Source organism: Achroia grisella, unplaced genomic scaffold (assembly GCF_030625045.1).
Source record: "Achroia grisella isolate CSIRO2021 unplaced genomic scaffold, CSIRO_AGI_Agris_v1 utg970, whole genome shotgun sequence".
Taxonomy (NCBI): domain Eukaryota; kingdom Metazoa; phylum Arthropoda; class Insecta; order Lepidoptera; family Pyralidae; genus Achroia; species Achroia grisella.
In genome coordinates this window covers 1,238,267-1,258,949 of record NW_026713076.1, presented here as the reverse complement: position 1 = coordinate 1,258,949, position 20,683 = coordinate 1,238,267, and the positions used below count along the sequence as shown (strand labels likewise).

Sequence of the window (20,683 nt, the reverse complement as noted above, 5' to 3'; positions counted from 1 at the left end):
TATTTTTCTTTATTGGTTTTCGATAAGACAATGGTATTGTTATAGCAGGAGTGATACTTGATTAATTACTTTTTACATTGAAATAGGTAAACATAACTAAGAAATTTAGATTTGAGTGTTTCATGAACTTTTTTGAGGAAGGTTGTGATTCTCTAAAAGTAGCTGCACAAATTGATACGAGTGCGATCCTCGCGAAAGAAAAATGTAACGAACATTAAAAATGCCAGTAATTGTCTAAGAAAAATTTAAATATTTCATAATAAAATAAATTATAACGAGTGTTGAACTAAACTTGGATTGATATTAGAAAATAATTCGTGACAAAAGTGCGTCTTCGTGATTTTTCACTTCGAAATATTTTATTTTTATGCATTACAGGTCGTCAGTAATGGGTTGTAAAAGATAATTGAGTTTCTGTAATGACTCCAATAACGTTTTCGGGATCAAGAAATGGAGAGACAGCAATGTAATTCACTTCAAAACTTTGATGATCCTAAAACTGAAATTTTGAAAAAAAGACTATTAAAATCTACGAGCGCCCCCGTCACAACCAATTTATCGCAAAATAGTTCGCAACACAATGTGCTATTGAATACATTACGTGTGAGTTGTAATTATAATAAGTGTAATAATTAAAACAATTATGTGCTGTGTAACTTTTGTGTACTCACATCGCGTGTTCTATTTCAGGCACCAATACCAAGCAGCATGATTGTGTCCTCTGTGCAAGCCCCTCAGAGCTCTATGCCAATTACTCATAATTTGGTCACCCATTCCATTGCCCCTATGAAAATCCATACCAACAATGCCCCATATCCACTCCAACTGTCCACTGTACATGTCCCTGTGCAAATACCAGGCTCCACATCGAATATTAATGTCCCTGTTCAGTTATCAGGCCCTACAAATACAGTACCGTTGCAAATTACCCCTGTTAGTCTTCCTCTTCAAGTGTCAGGGGCGACCAGTGTGCCTGTACAATTACCAGCTGGTGAAACTATAAATGTGCCTCTCCAAATTCCTGCTGCGGCACAAAATATTCAGTTAACCACACCAACGCTACCTTCTATGCCTCTTTTGCAAACCACCAACCAGCCGCTCCATAACTCCATTATTCATGTCCATATGGGCTCAAATGCAAGGCCAAATAGTATAGATGGGGCATCTGATTTAACAGTCTCCAGTTCGTCACAGCTACAGATGGCTGACACATCAGGGGTCCAAGTCAAAATGACTAACCCCACATCAGTTTCACAAGTCCATGTCGGTGCTAATCCAGTTGTTCAAATCCCAAACACAAGTAACAACTCCATACAACTTGCGCTACCAAACACCAACTCGGGCACTGTCCAGTTGAGGGGTGCTGCGAGGCCTGTCCCTCACATGGTGTACATCCAGACCCCAACGGGTTTGAAAGCTGTGACCAGTACTGAGGTTATCAGCCAGGCCAGCACAAGTGGCAACCCACCTCAAATTATAGTAAGGAGACCTGTGAGTACTACATAAATATTAGAGAATAATTTGTTAATGTTTCACACATTATTTTAAAGGACAAATATTTCTTTTATATAAATTATTTTTATTCACAATTAAACATGGTTCTACATAAATCAAATTTAATACTTACCATTGAAGAAAAATATTATTTTAATATTAAAACACATAAGATTAATCTAGTATTTTACTAACTAATACTAACAATAATAAATTTAATTATTAATTATCTAACAAGTATTAAAATATTTCATTCTTAATTAGAAATCCATTCAGAGTAATTACAAAGTATAATAGAGATAATGAAATTAATAATAGAAATAGAAAATTAAACTACTTAACAAATTTGCAAATAATAATAGTAAAAAATATATGTAAATAAATTTATAGTATAATATAATAATATTAATGAATTTGAATGTAACAAAAAAATAAATAATAATAATGTATAATAGTACAGAAATAAAGGCATCTTTATCGAATTACTCTGAAAATAGGGTGGGTGAACAAAGTAAACTTTTGTTGAAAATCATTTAAATATTAATTATTTAAGGTTTAATCTACAATATAAAATAATGTGTGTAACAGACATCCATCTAATTTAATAATATGATTTTTTATCGTTTTATTGGTTATTATTAAATTTATTTATAGTACAAATTTGTTATAATATGGGTTTATAATTTTAATATTTCAGGTTACCAGTAACAACAATATCTTGATATCAAACGTTAGCAACAAACCTAATATTGCACCCAAGGTGCCCAACCAAAACAAGTCTTCTATATTAGCTCCTGTTAATGCCACACAGCCTATTGTCATACAAAAACCAAAATCAAATGATAAAATGATGGTGCCAGTAAGCATTGCTCCTGGAAATCAAAGCAAGCAAGCAATTGCATATCTAAGTTCTGTAAAAAAGCCGAGTACCAAGTCATTGAATGATAACCAATCAATTTTAATATCCAATAACCAGTCAAATGTCCCATCAGGGAATCAAAAACTCTTCCTAACTCCAATGAATATGCCAAAAATGCAGAATACAAAATTTATTCTTCCTGTCACTTTGCCAGCCACTATGGCATCAAAAGGGCCCTTTATAAATCTCCAAATTGCTAATGGTCAGATACAAAATGATCCTCAGGGGAATATTACTGTAATGAGGGATCCTACGCCCATGGAAAATACCGAAATACCACCATTACACCCGTTAGGCAAAACTGGTGGTAACAATAAAGACAAGAACTCAGTATCAGAAAACTCTAAAGGTGAGAAAGCATACACTTTTTCAATATCTGGATCACGAGCCGAACCGACAGGTGAACAAGGAGAGTATACTTTGTCTATACCAGAGACAAATGCATCAATGAATGATGACATTTTTACAGTCTCAATCGCCGATGATGAAGGGGGACAGACTAGAGAAAAATCATTCACTTTGGCTATCCCAGAGAAGGGAAAAAGTTTATTAAACAAGAATGTTTTAGATAGAAATGATATGGGCCCAGTTACCATTGCAGCTCCTGCAATATTGAGAAGGTCCAATTCAGATAACAGTGACAGAAAAACTGCTAATGCAAATCTCAAAAGACGTATCTCACTTTGTAACGAAAACTTATCCAACAAGAAGATTAATTTGTCTATGCCTCAACCAAAAATTGAAAAAACAGATGACAACCATGAATCTGACAATAATGATGATCACAGAGTTCCATCTTTGTTTTGTGATGAAAAATTGGATAAAGATTTAGAAGCTAAAGTCAACTTAGGCGATTCTGACGAAGATTATAAAGAGGTGAAAACTGAGCCTAATACTGAGAGGGATATCCAAGCAAACAATCATGATGAGCTATATTATAAAAAAGACACAATTGTTGAGAAAGAAAGTGATTTTGGTGTCCAAAATAAATTGAATACCACTATGGAAGAGGATCCTCCTGGTATAATTTGGAATAATGGAATCGGTATACTGCAGGGTAGTAAAATACAATTTCGCACAAATGAATTTGGTCTCATTGATATAGTTGATAGGGGTGACCAAGAGGATGTATTGGCTAATTCAAATGTCAAGTACCATACACCATTGAAGCAGCGTGTTGAAAGAAATCCTAGGGACAAAAAACCTAACTCCCCTGAGGATATGTACCGTTGTGATGGTTGTGGATGTCACGGTATGGCTGCAGATTTCATTAATCCCAACTTCTGCAGTTCAGCGTGTCAAAGTGATGTGCAGAAAATTTTACAAAAGAAAAAGGATAAAGAGAGAGCAGAATTGAATAAAAAGAGGAATAAAATGAAAAAAATACTTATGAAGAAGCAATGGTGGGATACTGATACATTGCAAGACAAGGATGACAAAACAGCATCGAAACATTATGACTCTGGTGATATACACAGCGATGATACTATAAAATTGAGCGATGACATGGAGAATGAGAAGTATCCTTGGATGTGTGGCAAGAATGGGTTCTCGTGGATGCGGTACCTTGATATCTGTAAAGCGAAGGCAGCCCCCGTAAAGTTGTTTAAAGATCCATTCCCGTATCAAACGCGGAATGGGTTCAAGGTTGGGATGCGGCTTGAGGCGATAGATCCGCAACATCCGTCGATGTTTTGCGTGGTATCTGTGGCGGAAGTGCAGGGCTACCGGATGCGTCTCCACTTTGACGGATATCCGGATTTACATGATTACTGGGTAAATTCGGATTCGATAGACATCTTTCCTCCGGGCTGGTGTGAGAAGAATGGTCGCACATTAAAACCACCAGCCAACTATAATGCCTCTATATTTTCTTGGCCGTTGTACTTAAAACATATGCGAGCGATCGCTGCGCCCAGGCATCTGTTCCCACATATCACTAATACGGTAAATATTTATTTATTTATTTATTCTTTATTGACCAAAAAAATTTCGTACAACAGGCGAGCTTAATGCCATATGCATTCTCTCCCAGCTGACCTTAGGATATAAACAGAAAGCGTCGTGGGGTATTAGCGACAGCTGTTTTAAATTTACTAATACATATAAATAACTATACAAGACATATATATATTATATAAATATACAGTAAAAAAAATATTATATACATGTATGAGTATATACACATACATACACTTTAAATATAGATAAATATACTAAAACTATAGTTTTTTTTATGTAATTTGAATGTCATAAACCTGATGGTAACCGTCATATACTATTTATAAGTACTACAGGTCGCCCAATGTTAGAAATTACTTTAAAATCCACACTTAGTTTAAAAATCTAATATTTAATAATTTATAATAATATTAATTAATTTATTCAAAATTCAAAAATCGTTTATTCATGTAGGACATTTTAGCCGCTTATGAACATCAAATTTTTACATTCTAATTTTATTTTTTTTTTTCCTACCATCCAGTTCGGTATATAGATCCAATTGAGAAGAACTGGCAATAAAATCAATTGAATTACTTTTTTTTTAAAGCCAGTTTATTTACAATGTATATTTATATAGGTGTCTATGTCTAACATTAAATGAAAATTCAGTGCATGAACAACTATTGCCATGCACACACATTTATTATTATTATAGTTGTCTTTGACATTCAATAAGACTATAGACAAATGATTTTAAATACAATGTTAATATGTATTTAAAATTTTTATTCTAAATTGAACCACAGATATTAACAATAAGCAATGCCGCAATAGGTGTCAGTTACGATAGTGTGTAAAGTTTTTTTTTATTAATTTAGTGTATTTCGTAGGCATAATTTAATAGAAAAAAAAACATGTTGCACCCGTTGCTTATCTCTATTTAAACTATAAGTGTGCGAAATTTCATACTCTTCCGTTCGCGCAAATATTGTAAAAAGGTTTTTGCTTCACGTATATAGACAATACTGTATTAATATATAAAAATATTCTTTCAAATAGATCTTCAAACCAAACTGCTTCCGCATCGGGATGAAACTCGAGGCGGAGGACCGGAAGAACGAGCTGGTCTGCGTAGCCACCATTACGGATATGATGGACAACCGGATGCTGATCAACTTCGACAGCTGGGACGAGATGTACGACTACTGGGTCGATCCCACATCACCGTATATCCATCCTGTGGGCTGGGCGGAAGAAAACGGCATATCACTGACGCCGCCCAACTGTAAGTAACTCTTTGCTTATCTAAACCAGAGTTTTTTAACCTTAACGGATGTGTTGGTCAGCTGTGTTATCTATTGACGCCCTCGGTGATCTAGTGGTTTAGTACACTGCTTTATTTCCGATGGTCGGGGGTTCGATTTCTCCCACATTATGAACATTTATATTTATGAGTATGATTGTTTGGTCTGGGTATGTATTTAGAAAAAGAAATGTATCTATGTATTTATATCAGTTGTCTAGTAACTATAACATAAGTTCTACCTAGCTTGAGACTAGATTGGTGTTGTGTGAATTGTCCTAAGATATTATTATTGTCTATGGATATTTTGAATTAATAAATAAATGCCATCAAATTTTTTAAGCACTTAGCACGGCATAGACCTCCTCGTAAGGTCATTCTCTGCTCATGTATATAAAAAACAAATACAGAAATATATTTTAACTAGCAGACCCGGCCACCCGTTGCTGTGGCTATTTGCAATAAAATAATATTGCGTCTATAAATTGATATGTAGGCTATCATATCTTTCAAGTTGAATCAAATTGCACACAATGTGCAAATCAAATTTGCAATCGGTTCAGAAGTATAGGAGTCCATCGCGGACAAACAACGTGACACGTAATTTTTATGTATAAAGAGTGGAATTCCATTTGAGATTACATCAACCCAAACATTATTAAATTTATTGCAAAAAAGCAGCAACAACCTTCATATTGCTGAAGTATTTTTTAAACTTAAAAATATTTTTTTTTGTACTAAAATTTATTGTTAGAAGAAATTTATTCTTTTTGATTTTTTTATTAAGAGACCCTTGCAATATTATAGTACATAACAATGTGTATATGTATATATAATATAGGTTATACAAAGTTTTAAATTTATTTTCCTGGATAAATAAAAAAGACAAAAAAAATCTTATTCTCATAGAAAATTAATAACCAGCGAGTAACATAAAATGTGTTATATTTTTAATAATATAATAAAAAAATTTTTTTTAATATACTTCTATGCTTATAAAAAATCCTCCATTATTTATATGAATCTCTAATAAACTCTAGGAGATGCACATTACAATGAACTCATATAAACTATCATATTTTATGGTAGTTAACAAGTATATATATTGAAATTAATTTATACGTCTATACATATAAATAAAATCGGAGTGTCTGTTTGTAATATTGACATAACCGTTTTTTACTACATGAATATGAATATAAATACGGCACATACACCAAAATATTCTTTTTTACATTTTTTGTCTGTCTATCTGTCGGTCTGTTTGTTCCGGCTAATCTCTGAAATGGCTAAACCAATTTTGACGGGACTTTTATTTAAAAAAAATAAAGTTAAATTCCACGCGGACGAAGTCGCGGGTACAGCTAGTCTATACATATAAATAAAATTGGAGTGTCTGTTTGTAATATTGAAATAACCGTTTTTTACTACATGCATATGAATATAAATACGGTACATACACCAAAATAACATTTTTGTACCATTTTTGCCTGTCTGTCTGTTTGTTCCGGCTAATCTCTGAAAACCGATTTTGACGGGTAGCTGATATAACAAAGAGTAACTCAGGCTACATTTATTTTAGAAAAATACAGTTAAATTCCACGCGGACGAAGTCGCGGGTACAGCTAGTGATAAATTCAATTGCCTTACGCGCCGAGTCGGGACGTAATTATATAATGTCAAGAACATCGAGATGTATTTGTTTATGTTTTACATTTAACGCGTTGGTCGCATTACGTTATCTGCGTACGTAAAATATGTTAGTCATGTTAGTATACGCTAGTTGGTTCTGTTAAACAACACATGTCCAGGATTTCAACGTTCTGTTTCATTGTCTACCTCTTATCATTACATAGTATAAAACAAAGTAGCTGTCTATCCGTCCCTATGTATGCTTAAATGTTAAAACACTACGCAACGGATTTTGAAGCGATATTTTTAATATATATAGATATATACATGTAAATTGTATATTTATAGTTACCTACCACGACCAAATAGTTAATTATATATATGTGTATCCTGGTGATTCATATTTAAGGAAACTGCTCGTTTTTGTAGCAGTTGTTGGATATTGTTCATAGCGTCGATTGTATATTTATCGACTCGATGAGCAATGACCAACAATCTGTAGTTTATGCCCGACTGTCACAAAGAGAAAAACAACGCATGTAAGTTTACATGTATTTAAATATATATTAATAATGTTTTTTACTCATATAAAGAAAGATTTTTTTTCGAACTACTCTAATACTGTTTTTTTTTTATTATTTTATTTTGTTTGGATTAACAACAGCTTATATTACTAATCTTAGCCAATTATAGTAATCCACTATGTAATTAGAGTTACATTGCACTGAACATAAAAAAAATCTTATTATGTTGCTCGCAGCTGGCCTTTACAGCTTCACCGGACGATGGAGGGCGATGGCACTCCAAATCCGCGGAAGGACTTATGCGGCTGAAGGCCAACTCTGAGTCGCAGTCTAGTCTGAGGGCACCGCTAGGGGTTCGGACCTTAGCTCGCCCGTCGTAATTTCGATGAATAATGAAATTGAATGAAACGTAATGAATAGGACGGGGGATCGATCAGAGGAGATGAAGTTGGAATTAGATTTAACAAGTTTATTGATATTATTGCAAGTAGTTTATGTGTCTCTGAAGTTTAAACATCTCCTTTGGAAAGTATACACTCTATCCTGAGAAGATAGAAACCACCGCTCCTAAGACTGTCTGTTTACGACGCACCATATTTAAACATACATAGGGACGGACAGACAGCGACAGCGACTTTGTTTTGTACTATGTAAAGATTGTTTGTGATTTTATTGTATATTAGCCATGCCCGCGACTTCGTTCGCAAGAAATAGAGGACGAATGAGGAATTTCCATTTCACCCTATTTTATTTTATATGGGTAAAATTCATACAAATGTCATATTAATATTCAAAATCTTAAAAAATAAGTTTCAAGCTTCTAGCTTTAAAAATGACGATACTTCCATAGAACGTATCATCTCCTCTATCAACCCTTTACAACCCTTTCTTCGCATTAAAAAGTAGTCTATGTCCTTTCTCAGGGTCTAGACTATACTCTATATACCAAATAATCTGTATACCAAATTTTATTGAAGTCGGTGCAGTAGTTTTGGCGTGAAAGCGAGACAGACAGACAGAGTTACTTTCGAATTTATAATATTACTAGCTTTTGCCCGCGGCTTCGCTCGCATTAATTTATCCCCTTAGGGGTGGAATTTATCAAAATCCTTTCTTAGGGGATGCCTATGTCATAGTAGCTTTATGCATGCAAAGTCTCAGCCCGATCGGTTTAAAATTGACAAAGTTTCATACAAACTTTCATCCCCTATTTTATCCCCTTGGGGGTAGAATTAATCAAAATCCTTTCTTAGCGGATGCCTAAGTCATAGCAGCTACCTGCATGCCAAATTCATCCCGATCCGTCCAGTGGTTTGGGCTGTGCGTTGATAGATCACTATGTCAGTCAGTCACCTTTGAGTTATATATATTTAGAAGTAAGGAAGCAAGGATTTGTTATATATATTTGTGGTGTCAGTATTAGTTCCCACACTTCTCCAAATCGGATTAACCTATTTTTATTAAATTTTATATGTGTTAGTTTACGGAGAATGAGAGAATGAGAGATTGGAGAATATTATCTATTTTTTATACTTTTAAGTAATAAGATGATTATGGAATGGTGCACTCACCTGCGTTAACGGTTTACACTGGCGGGGTACCAGTGGAGTATAATAAGATGAACATGAGGTCTGGTCAGCCCATGTGATAAATTCACTTGAACTTTATCACGATGGTTTCCAGGAGCAACCACGTGAAGGTCAACCTGACATGGTACAACCTCTACACTCGGGGGGAAATGGGATTGTTAGTAATGTGGGCTAATGAACCCATTACTAGCAATGTACCATGTCAGGTTGACCTCCACGCCGTTCCCCCTGGAAACTGGGTTAACTGACCTGACCTCATGCTCATCTTATCATCCTCCACTGGTGCCCCACCAGTGTAAACCGTTAGCGCAGGCGGGTGCACCATTCCATTATCATGCACAAAAAAAAACCTCTACACTCTCATATTTATAAAATATACTAGCTGTCCCGGCAAACGTTGTTTTGCCTTAAAATAAAAAAAATAGGGGTGGACTACCCCTAACCTTTAGTGGGATGAAAAATAAATGTTGGCTGATTCTCAGACCTACTCAATACGCTCACAAAATTTCATGAGAATCGGTGAACCCGTTTCGGAGGAGTATGGGAACGAAAACTGCGACACGAGAATTTTATATATAAGATTATTTTTCTGTTCAACAGTTTACAAGGACCCCGACGAGTTCTCATGGGAGAGCTACCTGTCGGACACGGGCGCGTCTGCGGCGCCCCCGAGAGCGTTCAAGACACGCCCGCCCCAGGGATTCAAACCCGGCATGAAGTTGGAAGTTGTTGATTCCAGGGTAACTATGTTTTAAATCTTCTATTTTTTTCGGTAATTATTGTAACGATACGACGGTCGCAGGTTCGATTCCTCGCACGGCACAAACATTTGTATCCATGAACGTGATTGTTTGTATTGGTCTGAGTGGTTTCTATGTATATTACGTATGTATTTATAACATTATCCTCTATCTCTTGTCCTGATAATTAAAAAGTGTTCTTATTCCGTCACCACATGGTTGACTTTTCTGCGCCATTATTATACTCAAGTTTTTCCCAACCATAAATTATAGATCATAGACCATAAATTATTATCTAATTAAAAGAACTTCTATAATAGACAATATTTTTACTGTCGATGATACGAGCATATTATATATATTATATGTTTTAAATATATAACTATCATGTCAAATGTAATCTCTTATCATTATTATCACACAATATTATCTATTTCATGATACCGATTGTTTGTAAATAGCCAGTATCTCAGATCCATAGTAACAGTAACATAAAATTTAACTCAAATATCTATGTTTAAATAGTTTTGTTTACGTGAACTTTAAAAAAACAAATTTGAAACTCTTTTTAATTATTTTTACGGTTGTGGACATTTGTACGTATTAAATAAGCGGCATTTTGCAAAAGACAGTAGTGAATTTAATTCATAATTATATATTTGCTAATGTAACTGGCTGCCAGGAATTGGAAATGTAGTCTATAATAGTGGTGTATTGTATATTTTACAAGCACAGGTGCAACTTGTAACTTCTAATATGTATTGGAATTAACTATTGCTAACAGGTATTGTAAATGTAGTCTATGACAGTTGTCATTCATTATCATTTATTATATACTACTAGCGTGCGTGTTGTGCCAGGTGCCGTTCCTGATCCGCGTGGCGAGCATAAGCGAGGTGAAGGGCCACCAGGTGCGCGTATCGTTCGACGGCTGGCCCGACGACCTCTCCGCCTGGATGGACGACGACTCGCCCGACATACACCCAGTCGGATGGTGCCTCAAGACAGGACACCCGCTCGAGCCGCCACTCAGTGAGTCATATATTAATTCTTCACTTTAATTAAGATATCAAGTTAGTTTTGGATTATTAAGGCTAGCATAATAGATGTGTGTGCAGTGCTACAGCTCTAAGCACTTGACAATAGCCCAAAGCCCTCAATACAAAATTGTCCCGGATCTCGTCGTAGAGCGCTTATCTATCTATTTATAAGTACTTTTAAATAGTTGTTTTTTTTTTGTGACATAACAAAAAAAAAACTAAAGTGTACTGTTGAACAATTAAACATAATATTACCTACTTATAGCGTTAGCCATGGTTATTTTGTGAACATATGTCTGAAGGTTTCAATGATTTGTTTTCTTTTAGCGTGGGAATACAGATACGATGTAATACCCGAGATCCTTGGGATTATTTCAGTTACTTAGAATTCCTGAGCTAGTTCAGAATTTAGTTACTTTATTAATACTAAAAAATGCTGCGATAATTAAATTTCTATACCGGATGATATTGTTTATCGTGCGGAGCAAAACGTGGCATACTAGGCATAAGAAATCACAAAAAAGACATAATTTTAAGCCATTGATTGCTTTTGTAATTGTCGCAAAATATTTTTTAATGCAAACCTAGAATTAATATCCGGACGACGCAGTTTAATTAGCGCAGTGATTCCCAAAGTGGTCTATATCGACCCCCAGGGGTCTATGACAAACTGCAAAGGGTCTACAACAGCGGACATCTTGTTGCTCTTACTTTATGTTTTTAACACTAAACTTTACTACAGTTAGAAATTTACAAAAAATCAATACCAGGTAAGAATGGGGGGTCTACCCAAAACCGAAAAATATAGAATAGACCCCTTGGCATATTTTTCGGTTTTCGTTTTGGTTCGACACAAAAAAGTTTGAGAACCTCTGAATTAGCGGATTAGTTCTACGCCCCGCCCTCTTTGGAAATTCACCAATCGCATGTCGTCGGCGTGGTCATCTCGATTGAAATTAATGTGAGCCGAGTGTAATGTTCCGCATGGTGTTCACAGCGGCGGAGGAGCTGTCTGTGGAGGGCCCGTGCGGCGTGGGAGGGTGCCGAGGACTGGGCTCAGTACGTGGCGGAGCGCACAAACAGCACGCAGCCGCCACCGCGTGCCCGTACCGCGGCCGCCGCCCGCATCCCGCGCCCGACCGCCTCGCGCCCCACCTGCAGCCCGCCGACCGCGCCCTGCCGCGCTCGCGCAGCCGCGCCCCGCCGCGCTCCCGCACCCCGCGCCCGTCCGCTTACCCCAGCGCGGACCGCGCCCTGCCGCGTTCCGCAGCCGCCCGCCCCCGCGCCGCCCGCACCCCGCGCCCGACCGCCTCGCGCCCCACCTGCAGCCCGCCGACCGCGCCCTGCCGCGCTCGCGCAGGTACGTACAGCGCGGGCCCGGCCCCCGCCTCCCGCCGCCCGCACCCCGCGCCCGACCGCCTCGCGCCCCACCTGCAGCCCGCCGACCGCGCCCTGCCGCGCTCGCGCAGGTACGTACAGCGCGGGCCCGGCCCCCGCCTCCCGCCGCCCGCACCCCGCGCCCGACCGCCTCGCGCCCCACCTGCAGCCCGCCGACCGCGCCCTGCCGCGCTCGCGCAGGTACGTACAGCGCGGGCCCGGCCCCCGCCTCCCGCCGCCCGCACCCCGCGCCCGACCGCCTCGCGCCCCACCTGCAGCCCGCCGACCGCGCCCTGCCGCGCTCGCGCAGGTACATACAGCGCGGGCCCGCCCCCCGCCTCCCGCCGCCCGCACCCCGCGCCCGACCGCCTCGCGCCCCACCTGCAGCCCGCCGACCGCGCCCTGCCGCGCTCGCGCAGGTACGTACAGCGCGGGCCCGGCCCCCGCCTCCCGCCGCCCGCACCCCGCGCCCGACCGCCTCGCGCCCCACCTGCAGCCCGCCGACCGCGCCCTGCCGCGCTCGCGCAGGTACGTACAGCGCGGGCCCGGCCCCCGCCTCCCGCCGCCCGCACCCCGCGCCCGACCGCCTCGCGCCCCACCTGCAGCCCGCCGACCGCGCCCTGCCGCGCTCGCGCAGGTACGTACAGCGCGGGCCCGCCCCCGCCTCCCGCCGCCCGCACCCCGCGCCCGACCGCCTCGCGCCCCACCTGCAGCCCGCCGACCGCGCCCTGCCGCGCTCGCGCAGGTACGTACAGCGCGGGCCCGGCCCCCCCCTCCCGCCGCCCGCACCCCGCGCCCGACCGCCTCGCGCCCCACCTGCAGCCCGCCGACCGCCCTGCCGCGCTCGCGCGCGCAGCGCGCGCACCGCGCATCCGCACTCTCCATCTGGTAATCACGCCATTCGTGACGGGCCCGGCCCGGCTAACGACGTCAATCCGCCTTATGATTCCTTCAGCCGGCTACTGAATCGTAGCCTGCCTCGCTAATCAGACGAAAATGAACAACGTAGCGGTAGTTCATCCCAACATTATAAATAAGTATAAGCCCCGGACATTTCCTCAAGGCCTGGGGCCGTATTATGAACTCTTATTCCCATTCAGTTTACGGCTTAAACTGAACTGCCTGGCGATTTCGCCGCCGCGCAGGCTTAAACTTGCCTGGCGTAGCCAGTCAGCGGTCACGTGACAGCTGAACGTCTTCTGCCCGAAAACTGACCGGCTATTTCGTATTATGAGCGTTTCATTTGACAGATCTAAGCGGACGCAACTGTCAAAAAGACCGTTTAAAAACAATTCAGGCCCTTTTATAGAATTGTTTTCTAATTTATAGCTTCATTATTGTAATTTGGTTATTATTTCTATTTCTATGACAGTTTTTATTATGTTTATAACATGTTTGTGCAGTTATTTCGATTGTTTTTGTTTCGTTTTAATTTTAATTATGTGTGATGAACTCGAAGTTATGTGATTCCGAAAAATAAGTAAGGAAAGTGAAAAGACGCCGCGACCAATCCAATCAAAATGAATCGTTATAATCTAAATAAAGATTTGGTGCGTAATATGCTCGAACTAATCAGGTATCGAAAATGAACAACACAGCGGTAGTTCATCCCAACATTATAAGTAATCAATCATATAAGTAAATACATATATAAAATTCCAAGGACATCTGAGTAAAGGATAGCAAAGGTTTGCTTAACAACTGTTATTGGTACCATGTACCATACCATATGATATAGTCAAATATATATGGTCCATAAGAACCACAAGTATGCGTCTGATGATGACCTCCGGCACTTTACAATTAAATTATTCTTTTATTTCAGAGTGCACGTAAATTAAGAAGAGATATTACTGTAGAAAACAATACCATTAATTAAATATATAATTGGTAAGTGAAATATAAATTAAAAGACGTCTAAATCAATATAATTATATAAATTAACACGCCAGTACTCCAACTAGCGATACCAAAGAGAAGTACGTATTTAATTAACTTTTTATATTTCTCTTTACTTATATTGACAGATTAAATATTAACAATATTGTTTTTTTTAGAAACATAGACCACAACAGTTATTGTGCTGTGTTTTAATGAAATAATACTTTTTGTAAATAAATATTAATATTATAGTATATAATATGTTGTTTTTTTTTAGGAGATCCAGGATATGCTTTAGACTCACCGAAGCACAAGCGAGTGGATGAAGTTACTAAAAACGATCCGGTAAGTACAGTCTCCCGCAAAATATATAATACGTATTATATGTCATCCCTAAAAATAAATAAAATATCTCAAATAAAAGCAACTGAAACTTAACTCAAGCATTTTTTTAGTATTTGTTATTCTTAAAAAGCTGTTAAGAAAAAATGATTATCTGATCATCAATTGAATAAAGTTTCTGTTGAAATATTTACAATTTGCATATGTGTGATTAATAAATTAAATAAAACAATGTTGATTTTTATATATTTACTATTATTTTAATAAAGAGAAATGACAAGTTGTAAATGAAATGTGAATGTGTTTAATATGATGACATTATATATTTTTTTATATTATTAGTGATTTATAAATTTTAAACGTGTCTTTCAAAATAAAAGAAGAGAAATGTAGACATGTACAATAATTCTATAATTAGCCATTTGCTCCATACTTAAATAGATGTCTGTTATTTTGCAGTGATTATAATTATACTAGATATAGTACAAAATATATCCCAAGCGCATTGTACGCGCTCGCACTGTCTCGTTCTCTCTATCTTTACGTGCTCACTCTTTCTCGCATAAGAGAGACGAAAGAGCGTACGAGTAAAGGCAGCTAATGTATTTGCTGCAGGCGTCGGACGACGAGTCCGTATCGAGCGGCGGCTGGAAGCGGTGGCGGGGGAGCGAGCCCCTCGCCCCCTCGCACGCGCTGCGCACCTACTCGCGGTCGTCCGCCGCGCCCGCCACCTCCGCGGGGGGCACGGGCGCCTCCGGGGCCCACGCGCCGCCCGCCGCGCCGCGTCAGCCCCCGCCGCCGCCCCGCTCGCCGCACTTCCCCCTCGCGCGGTACTTCGCCGACCTCGACCTGCCGGAGGACCCCACGCTTTGGACTGAGGTCAGCTGCATGTTTAGTTTTTTTATATAATCTATTTTATTATATTACAATTATTATATAATAAAATAGATTATTATCATTATTACAATTTGATATTTATCTATAATTATGATATTTTACATCCCGACCGAGAGTTTGTGATTTTACATTTATTTTACGTTATATCTATATATCACGTAAAATAAATGTTTACGGCCTACAGTTTTCCATACTCTGGATGAGGACAAGGCTAATCTAACGTGACATGACACAAATCATCCATACTTTCCTAGGGGGGTGATAGTTGGGTATTCAGGGTGAACCCCTTTGCTCCGATCCCCTTGCATCTGCTCCGGAAGCGATAACACCCAGGTAACTGGATCTGAGCCTCTCGATTGGCGGATGGGCTACCGGGATCTGAGCCTTTCGATGGGCTTACTGAGTTACTGCACTAATTTAAAGCTAGGGACAATAAAAATTAGTATTATATAACAATCGAAATTATTACTAAACTTAGCCTAACTTAATGACTAGTCTAATAGAACATATCCGCACAAACAGAGAGAGGTGGCGACGCTAGTATCGCGCATCGGCGGCGAGGCGGCCGGCGAGTTAGCGACGCGCGCTCGGATCGCCGGCGCGGAGCTGGTGATGGCGTCCTGCGAGGAGCTGGCCGGGGCGCTGCGGCTGCGGCTCGGGCCGGCGCTGCGGCTGCACGGAGCTGTGAGAGCACTACGCCGCTCGCTGCTCGCCGCCGCCTGCCATTAACTTCGGCTCGGCTCGGTTCGCCTCGACTCGGCTAGGCTCGGCTCCGACTCGACTCGGCCAAGCTCGGCTCGCTTCGGACGGGGTCGGCACGCGCTTCGGCTCGGCTCGGCCCGCGCTCCTGCTCGATTAGGGCCACTACTTGCAGGCGCTAACGCATGCGATCTACTCTCCGACTGAAAACTGTGACGTGACTGAAATAAATTCATAATTATATGTGAGAGCGTCCTCTCAAACCTAGTGACGTACATGTGCAGTGTAAATGGAACATTAAAAATATATTAAATTGCTCATCGCAACTCGAGTGTTGTCAGAATTCTGTAGTATTATAAATTTTCATTTTTACCGGCCCTATAGCTTAAAATTTATTACGTTAGTAGTTTTACTAACTTTATATTTTTGTAAATACTTTAATTAGTGTACAGTGTCAATTTGTTATAGACAATATTATTTATAATTTGCATGAAGCAATAATATGAAATTGGCACAAAATAGATGAACATCATGCTTTAAGTGAACAGGTTGTGATTGTACGAGATCTATTTTGTGTTGTATATGAAATAGAGGTGTCTACAAATATTAGTGCAGTAGTGTTTCACCCACTTCAGCCCAGCGGTGGGATGAGTTTAGGAGTTACAATTTGAATGTTATTGCAATTATATCTTTTTTTAATCAGAATTATAAAATTGTATATTAAATGCTGGGCTAATAGTGACAAAATCCAAAAAGAAATACTGATGAAGGTCATATCAAAAATTTAAAATATTTATAAAATATATGAAATCATGAGGATAAAATTTTATTGACATTGTTTCATCGAACTCCTTTTTTTTATTGTTAGTATAAATCACACGTTTCTCGTATTATACAAATTCAATTAATATACTATACAACTGATATACAGTGCAAAAAGTATATATATACACCACTGTAATCGACACAGAACGAATTGAAGTTGTCTCTAAATCACTCATGTCGCCTTTCTATATTATAAATTTTAGTCTATACCTATATTACTCAATCATTATTGAACGGCTGGACATATTCGAATGAAATTTACACACATAGATTGTTGTCTATCACATTTTTTATTAGACACTAAATCGTTTGGTATACAAAATTCTTAATAGAACATACAATGTAATTCATCATCATCATCATCGCAGCCCGGAAGACGTCCACTGCTGGACATAGGCCTTGTATTGTGTACATACAATGTAATTATGAAGTATAAAACTATACGGCCAGTACGTCAGCAACATAGATCATGTTTTGAATTATTTTTAACCAACATTCACACGGACATCGCCGCAAAATACAACGAGTATAAACATAAGTGGATGGGGTGGTTTTATTTCCACCCCCATGTAAATAGGCCTCAGATGCCAATAATTCCAATGAGTCGTATTATTGTGTTTATATTTTAAGTTAACGTGTGCAATTTAGTATTTATAACTTGTGCTATTTTAATTTCTAATAAATGTTTGCATATTTTTTTATTAAGAAAAAAAAAGAAATTTAACTCATATACCAAAAATGCAAGATGGTAGTTCAATTTTTTTTAATACTCGGTCAAATAACTTTTTGCTTGATGGCAATGGTAACTACCATACTATCAGCTGCTGCGACATTTTTTTTTATTTATCCTAATGGAATGGTCTGTGCTAACGATTTACGCTAGCAGGCACCAGTGGAAGTTGATAAGATGATCATGAAGTCACGTCAGTTGCCCGTGTTAAATTCACCAGGAATTTATCACGATGATTCCAGGGGGTGTGGAGGTCAAGCTGACATGGTAAATTGCTAGCAACGGGTTCATTAGTCCACATGACTAACCATCCCTTTCCCAACACTGCTGGGATTTCAACACGGGGAATCTACTAACATAAACTAGTAAAGTACTCAATAATTTGACCATAGAGTATATAACTTAACTTTGCAGCTCAAGTAAAGTGTTTGTTTGTCTATGGATTTTGTTTTTGTACATATTCATTGCTATTGATGTAAGTTGAGATTTATTTTTTCACCAATAATTTTACTTTATTACTTAATAATATTATTAAATTGCTTTTAATTAGTTTGCGTCAGTTAAATACTATAATATTTTTATTCTGATGAGAAGTTATGTAATGGTATATACATATTATATAGCTTACTTATATAACTTCTATTTTATCGGCCAAATGAATAAATTTAATTAATAAAGTATTTATTATTCCAAATCTTAGTTTAATGGAAGGTTCATTTATTGTATAAGTAAATAATAAACCATGGAGATGAGCTATGTAATACAGTAGGATTCTTCACATTCTTTAAATAATGTTTATTTAACTAATAATCTAGACCAGTGTGTCCCAACCCTTGTGTCATGCGCCACCTTAGCCGTTCCTCTAATTCTTATGCCCCCCTATATACATAATTTTTAGTAATAAAATATTGAATTGTTCACTTAAGTAACCTAAATGATAGATTTTCGGAAAAAATCATTAGAAAATTGTTAATAAAACACTGTATGTAAATATTAAAAACATTTGAAATTTTGATTTGAAAAATTCAAATTCATACTCCATATAATATTAATAGAGAGTCCATTTTCGAATTGCCCCCTTAACAATTGAATTGTCCCCCTGTGGGGTGTGGGCCATACGTTGGGAAACTCTGATCTAGTCCCTTAACGATAAGTTTTCAAAAGAAATCACTAGAAAATTGTTAATGAAACAGTAAGTATATTTTCAAAACATTTTAAAAATTGAATAGAAAAATATTAATTCCCTATAATTTTAATAGAGTCCATTTTCGAATTAGTTAACAATTAAATTGGCCCTCTGTTGGACGTGGCCCCCACGTTGGGAAACTCTGATCGAAACTCTTAGAACACTTTGTTAATCCACAGGTTAAAATTAACGAACCAAATGTTTCACTGCATAGAGAGAAAAATGTTAACTATAAGTTTGTTTGGTTTAGTATAAATTACATATATGTCCAACTGACAGACTCAATATTTAGAATCGAATATCCTGATGTTAATATGAATTTGCGTAATAAAACATTACAAATCTGTAAATATTTACTTATGATTTTGAAGGTGAACATGGGTTGTAAATTAAGAAAATTGTAATTAGTACATACTGATGTTTACACGTCTCTTGTTTGATGAACTCGATGATGAAGATGGTGATGACAGATGATTGTCACCATCATCATCATAAATACCTGTTTAAAAATTATGCTGTGTTTGACACTTTGGTGTATGAACAGTTATAAAAAATCTTCGATTGAAAGTTAAAACATATTGAGAAGTGTTTAATATTTAGTTTATTTCTCAATACTAATATTATTTTCTCTTGTATTTTTCATATTTATGGAAAGTGGAGAAATTGAACAATAAATCTCTTATGTTAAAATTAATGTTTAAGTCTTGTATTCAAATAAGATATACTTATAAATTTATATTTTTCAAATATTCAATTATTTTTTGTTCGACTAGGTACAAATAAATGTTTTGATTTATCGCTTTTATCGTGTGTATCCTGGTCTTGTTGAAGGATATGTGTCAGTCATGAAATTGTTACTTAGATGATTATGTAAATATATATATTGGGCTACACAAGTATTTTTTATATTGTGGCCATGTATAAAGTGAGAAAATAGTGTAAGTTTTTACACGATGCCGATACTTTTAAGGGAGGTGCCATTTTAACTGGCACAAGCTATTCTAAAATGTTGTTCTGTAATATAATAAAACATTGTGAAATGGAAACTTTTTTTTATTTTGAAATATACCAACATAAACTATATTTTTTTTAATCGCACCCAAGAGGCCTCGTTGCATACGCAGGTCCAAGAAGGTATACTTACTAGTTAAATAGTGCCTGAAATTTTACAAATACGAAAGAATATTAATTTATTATTGATATATTACACGCTCATCAAAATCGATTCACTTTTGGCGAAGATAATATAAATAAGAAACGAATAATACAAAAAATACTTTTATTACTAGAACATCTTTATGACAGTCGGTCAAAAATTTGGTCTTTTTATAATATTTCATTAATTGTTTTTTTTATTTTTTTACTATTTATTATTTGTTATTTTTCTTTCTAAATTATAATTTTTTCATTTTTAGCTTTGGAAAGATATAAAAGAATATTGCTAATTCAGCCCTTTCTGATTCAAAAATATACAAATTAGTCTACTCGTCTGAGTATTTACTGAAAGTAACTACGACCCTAACCCCTCACATGGCTATTTGCCCAGCCAATAGATTAATGC

The 20,683-nt window shown here is 37.9% G+C and overlaps 1 protein-coding gene across 1 annotated transcript; it reads left to right on the top strand.

Moving 5' to 3' along the window:
* Positions 1-17,875, top strand: LOC131854153 (uncharacterized). The gene is given in 12 exon segments (XM_059205286.1): positions 1-86; positions 379-603; positions 691-1,491; positions 2,192-4,360; positions 5,417-5,642; positions 10,006-10,145; positions 11,006-11,177; positions 12,183-12,411; positions 14,476-14,558; positions 14,745-14,788; positions 15,401-15,664; positions 16,205-17,875. Coding segments are annotated over 11 exon segments (4,488 nt in total). The 5' UTR covers positions 1-86; positions 379-450; the 3' UTR covers positions 16,412-17,875.
* The last annotated feature ends 2,808 nt before the right edge of the window (positions 17,876-20,683 follow it).